Source organism: Manis pentadactyla, chromosome 7 (assembly GCF_030020395.1).
Source record: "Manis pentadactyla isolate mManPen7 chromosome 7, mManPen7.hap1, whole genome shotgun sequence".
Taxonomy (NCBI): Eukaryota; Metazoa; Chordata; class Mammalia; order Pholidota; family Manidae; genus Manis; species Manis pentadactyla.
The window spans coordinates 138940004-138945118 of record NC_080025.1 but is presented as its reverse complement, the minus strand read 5'-3'; the positions used below and the strand labels follow the sequence as shown (position 1 = coordinate 138945118).

Below are 5115 nucleotides of genomic sequence, written 5' to 3'. Positions count from 1 at the left end.
GGCTGAGCTGCCTGTGCCAGAGGAGCCGTGAGGACACAGGAGAGGGTGACTCTCACCCCAGTGCTCTTCCTGACTGAAGGCTCGCCTTGGGACCAGGCTCAAAAGTTCAGCACCCTGACTGTATTGAAATAATTTCTGACCTAGTATTAGTAACAGTAGTAATATTGTATCTTTGCATAGCACTTTAAGTCTTCATAACGTGTCCATTCGCATCTCTGTTGTTTGAGCTTTCAGCAGTCCTGGGGGGCGACCTGGGAAGCTCTCATTATTGCATAACTTATGGATGAGGGCCTGCAATTCAGGCAGTGTAAGGGATTTATCCCTGGAAGGAGCGCAACCAGCAGGTGGCCGAATCAGGACTAGGACCCAGGGCTGTAGCCGCCAGTCTCGTGTGCACAAGGTCTTGGGCTTCCTGGGTGCCTAGGTTGACCCCAGGGGAGCCCGGCACACAAGAGTTAAGGGTCCACACCAGCAGCTCCCTAGGCATGGCTTCTATTCCCCACGCTTCTCTGAGGTTCCACCTTGTACCAGGAGAGGTTTTGCCCTTGAGACCATCCCTGGAATTACAGCTCCTCACTGCTTGTCCTGCCATCGGACCGCATTCCCCCAAATGCTGCTGTGCCGCATCCATCATGAAACTGAACCACCGTTTAAAGACTATGTTAGAGAATATTGGAACGACTAATTATATCCAGTTTTGGATAAATTGCAAGAGTGCTTTCTAATGCTCTTCAATTGGTGACTCCTCAATTTAAAACTGTATCGTCAACCTCCCCCTTCCAGTGTTTTCCGTCTCACCGTCCTGCCCGTCAAGAGGCCCGCCCCATCCCTGACCCTCGGAGTCACGGTCCTCCCTTGGTACCTCCCCTCATTTCACAGTGTAGAGTCGAGCTGCATTCTTTAGCAAAGGCAGCCCCTTTTCTACCTGGGGCCCAATGGCCATCTTTGGCCAAAGTTTGAAAGTTTCTTAGCTCTCGTCTTCCTATTCCTTCTTCTTCTTCCAAATGTAATGATTTCTTTGATTTTCATATATGGCTATGATTATGGATTTGGCAATTAGATCACCTAAGTTTTATCCTGGACTAAGTACTTAGCTGTTGGGCTTTGATTAAATTATTTAATCTCTTTGTGTCTCCTTTTCTCACCAAAAAATTGGTAATATCCCTATCTCATAGGGTTGTTATGAGGATTAAAAAAGATAATACTCATAAGGTGCTTAGAACAGTGCCTCACTATACCAGTCTCTCCACGAATGGTGTGTGCACGTCTGCCCGTGTATGTGCGTGAACACGTGAGTGGTGGGTGTAAAACTAGAGACGTCTTCGTGCTGGGTCTCAACACCACCCTGAGTTCTAAATGAGAACAGCCTCCATTCCTAACCCCTCTCTCTGTGCTCCTTTAAAACACTGAACCTCCTTTGTGACCATGCCCATAGGACTCCCCCACCAGGACAAAAGGCCTCTCATAAAAAATCTCTGGCTCTCCCAGCTTCCTCATGGCACATCTTAGGCTGAGAAGAAACCCACGTTCACCTAACATACCCCATGTTGGGATAGGTTAGTCTTATTCTTAGTTTGATGACACTAACAATGAGGTACTATATTTTCGTGTTAAATAGAGAAGGCTCAGGAGTCAGATCATTGGTGCATGAGTCTAGCACTTGCCATTTGCTTAATGTTTGCAGCTATAAATGGGATAATGAGAAATGGATTTGTGACGATGATAAAATGAGGTGATCTCTGTAAAGCAGCAGTCAATGTGCATGGATGACATGGAATCATGGTCATGGTAATCATGATTATTAAAGCCCATTTTTTTCATTCAGTTGCCTTTGCTTAGGGCTTTTCATCCATACCCGGCAACTGACAGTTAGGTTGTAGCACTTGCTAACTCCCCCTAAGTGAAGAGCGTAAGTTTATTCAGAGAGAATCATAGATGCTTTTCTTGAGAAGATGAGATGAGGTTAGAAACAAGTGGCTATCAAAAGCCCAGGGCCGACTGGAAAGTGGATTTTGATGGGTGATTCCCAGAGGTGACGGCTGAATGTGTGTGAACTCACTATCTGACCACAGAAATTGTAAGGCAGATTGTAGGATCTCATCAACAAAACCAGTTTTCCCCTAAGCCTAAGTAGTTACTTAGGAACATTTACTACTTATAAGAGGAAGGACAACTGAGGGGAAACATCCAAATGTGGGTGAGAATGGACAAAGGTATCGATGGGTTGTGGGTCTCTAATCTGTGGCTGCAGCATTTAAAAAAATTGTTACTGCTGTGCTGTATCTGGTAACACCCACCACTCTGCCATCGCTGAGAAGTCAGAGGTGGTGTGTTCATTTCAATCTTTTGGGACCCATCACAGTGGATGAAATAAGTTTTCTCTTCTAGGCATTCTCAACTCACTAAGCAGTTAAATGAAATGAATTCATAGAATTAAATACAACAAACACAGCAAAAGCTATTGCTTTCTGGGGTAGAAAAGGAGTGCTGGACAGGGTCTCTTGGATAAATCAGCCTCTAATATAAAGAGGGAGATGAGCTTAAGTGTTATTCAGTATCCAAGGCCCCAGTGGACCACTGAAGCTGGTGATGTCAATGTCACTCCAACTGGGAATGACTTCCCTTGCACAGCCCTCTCCTCAGAGCCCCCTTGACCTCTGCATTCCTCAGGCTATAGATAAGTGGGTTCAGCAAAGGGTTGAAAAAACTGTAAAATAGGAAAAGGATCTTCTGCTGCTCCTCAGGGTGGCGGGATTTGGGGGCCATGTACAGGACGATGGCGCTGCCGAAGAAGAGCCCCACCACGCAGAGGTGGGAGGAGCAGGTGGAGAAGGCCTTTCTGCGGCCCTCCCCGGACTGGATCCTCAGGATGGCACCCAGGATGCGCGTGTAGGACACCAGCACCAAGCAGAGGGGCCCCACTAAGATAAACACAGAAGCGGCAAAGATGACAACTTGGTTGAGCCTGGTGTCAGCGCAGGCCAGCTTGAGGACCGACAGGACTTCACAGAAGAAGTGGTTGATTTCATGAGGCCCACAGAAGGGCAGCCTCAGGATGAGAACCACGTGGACCAGCGCCAGGAGGGAGCCACATGCCCAGGAAGTGCCCACCAGGGCTATGCAGAATCTCCGGCTCACGATGGCAGAATACCGGAGGGGGCGGCAGATGGCCACATACCGATCATAGGACATCACCACCAGGAGAACACATTCCGTGTGAGCAAAAGTCAGAAAGAGAAAGGTCTGTGCCATGCAGCCAGCAAACGAGATGGGCTTGGCTGGACGCAGGAGGTTCACCAGCATCTGGGGCACCGTGTTGCAGGCACAGGCTATGTCGACAGCGGCCAGGTGGCAGAGGAAGAAGTACATGGGGGTGTGCAGCTGGGGGTTCAGGGAGACGAGCCCCAGGATGGCCCCGTTCCCCAGCAGCGTGAGGGCGTAGAGCAGGGAGAAGAGCCCAGAGAGAAGCACCTGAATCCTCGGACCAACACAAAATCCCAGGAGGGTGAACTCTGTGACAGAGGTCTGATTTCCCCCCATCTCCCTGTGAAAAATAAAATGGATAGTGTGGGACTGAATTGTCAAAAATCATCTAGACATAATATTATATACTTGGCCATTTTTTAAAAATGAACTTTTAAATGAATGATCTAGTCACACATCCAGGTAATCACTTCTGACATCCCGTGTTACGTAAGGTGATCATGTTATCCATGACAGATTCCCTAAAGCCACTGACACTTGGAATGGGAAGAAAGAATGTTGAACCATAGAGGAAATACATAACCATGAGAGAGGGATTCCCTTGGAGCTGCATGCACCGACATTGCTATGAGGGTTTCTGGAGTGCAGAAGCAACCAGCAGATCTCCAGATAGGAGGATCAGAATGGTCCTAGAAGAGATAGAGAAGCAGCTTCTCAGTAGAGACATCAACATTGTCGCTTTCTGCAACCTAGAACTTTGTACTCTAGAGCAGCTCCCGTAACAGGAGGAGCTGAAAGATCAAAAGCAACTTTTATGATTGTTGACAGTGCTAAGAAGGAATCAGTAGGTATGCTGCATACTGGCTCTAATAAGTCTATTTCATATATAAAATACATGCTTTTTATATGTATATGATGAATACAAACCGACAGTTGGCCATTTGGTAATCTACTGAATGATACAAAGGTACTGATTTACCGAACAAGTGTTTTGAATAATAACCCATAAACTCGGTAGAAATTGGGATTGGGAGGTGGGGGGCCAGCCAGTGCTCATGTACTGTAGGTCTAGCCTTCAAGAGCAAGGGCGTAAATGAGTGTGAAGCCAGGCACTTACACACTGATTGGAAGGCTGTGGCAAGTAGGCATGGGTGCCTGGGAAAACATTTCAAAATGCAGTTCCCCAGCACTGTTTGTAACTCACCCCACCTCTGCTCCTATTAAAAGGACAAATCCAGGTGCTAATATAAGTAGGAAAGGCCATACCTGGAATGACAGTGTGTTGGAGGACTATTTGTAATGATGGCTTAGCATTTGTATCACGTATCATGTTAAATTCAAAAGCAAACAAAAAAAAATAGCCATTCATTAAAAAATGTACTCTGCCTTATTTCAGCAACAAAAGAATTGCTAAATACTTTATAGACAGCTGATTTAAAATTTTGGCAAAGAGACAGATTAGTGAATTTATCATTTTACAGATTGCCATAGCAATAAGTTGGCAGTCAGGTACTTGATGCTTCTGTGATTGGTGACGTGCCACATGATAGTTGGCTTATCCTGGAATCCTGGGTAACGCCATGTGGAACCCAGCATCTTTCTGGTGTAAACATTTTGTTAGTGTCTTTGCTGCAAAAATCACCTGAGGCTGCCTATTGAACATATGCCTGCTTGCCTCTGAAATAAAGTTTCTCCAAGACTGATGCAGGGAAATTGCTGTTGTGGGACCCTGGTCCAGCTGTCATTCACCCCAGTGGAGATGTCGGTGACATGCTCCCTGAGGAATGTGTAAATAAGAGAAATGGCACTGCCTTTGGAGAAGTAAAATGTAAAATCCACTCATAGTGGGTGAGAAGAACTGGAGGCAGAAAACAAGATAACCTGAGGAACCATGTCGCTGGGGAGTCTAGA

General features: G+C 46.4%; 1 protein-coding gene across 1 annotated transcript; it reads right to left on the bottom strand.

Moving 5' to 3' along the window:
- Positions 1-2598: 2598 nt before the first annotated feature.
- LOC118932626 (olfactory receptor 2A1/2A42) lies at positions 2599-3540 on the bottom strand. The gene has a single exon (XM_036926243.2). The coding sequence runs from the start codon at positions 3538-3540 to the stop codon at positions 2599-2601; it is 942 nt and encodes a 313-aa protein (XP_036782138.2).
- Between the last annotated feature and the right edge of the window lie 1575 nt (positions 3541-5115).

Excerpts from the sequence above, each read along its gene's own strand:
- LOC118932626 (XM_036926243.2), bottom strand. The coding sequence starts at position 3,540 with ATGGGGGGAAATCAGACCTCTGTCACAGAGTTCACCCTCCTGGGATTT.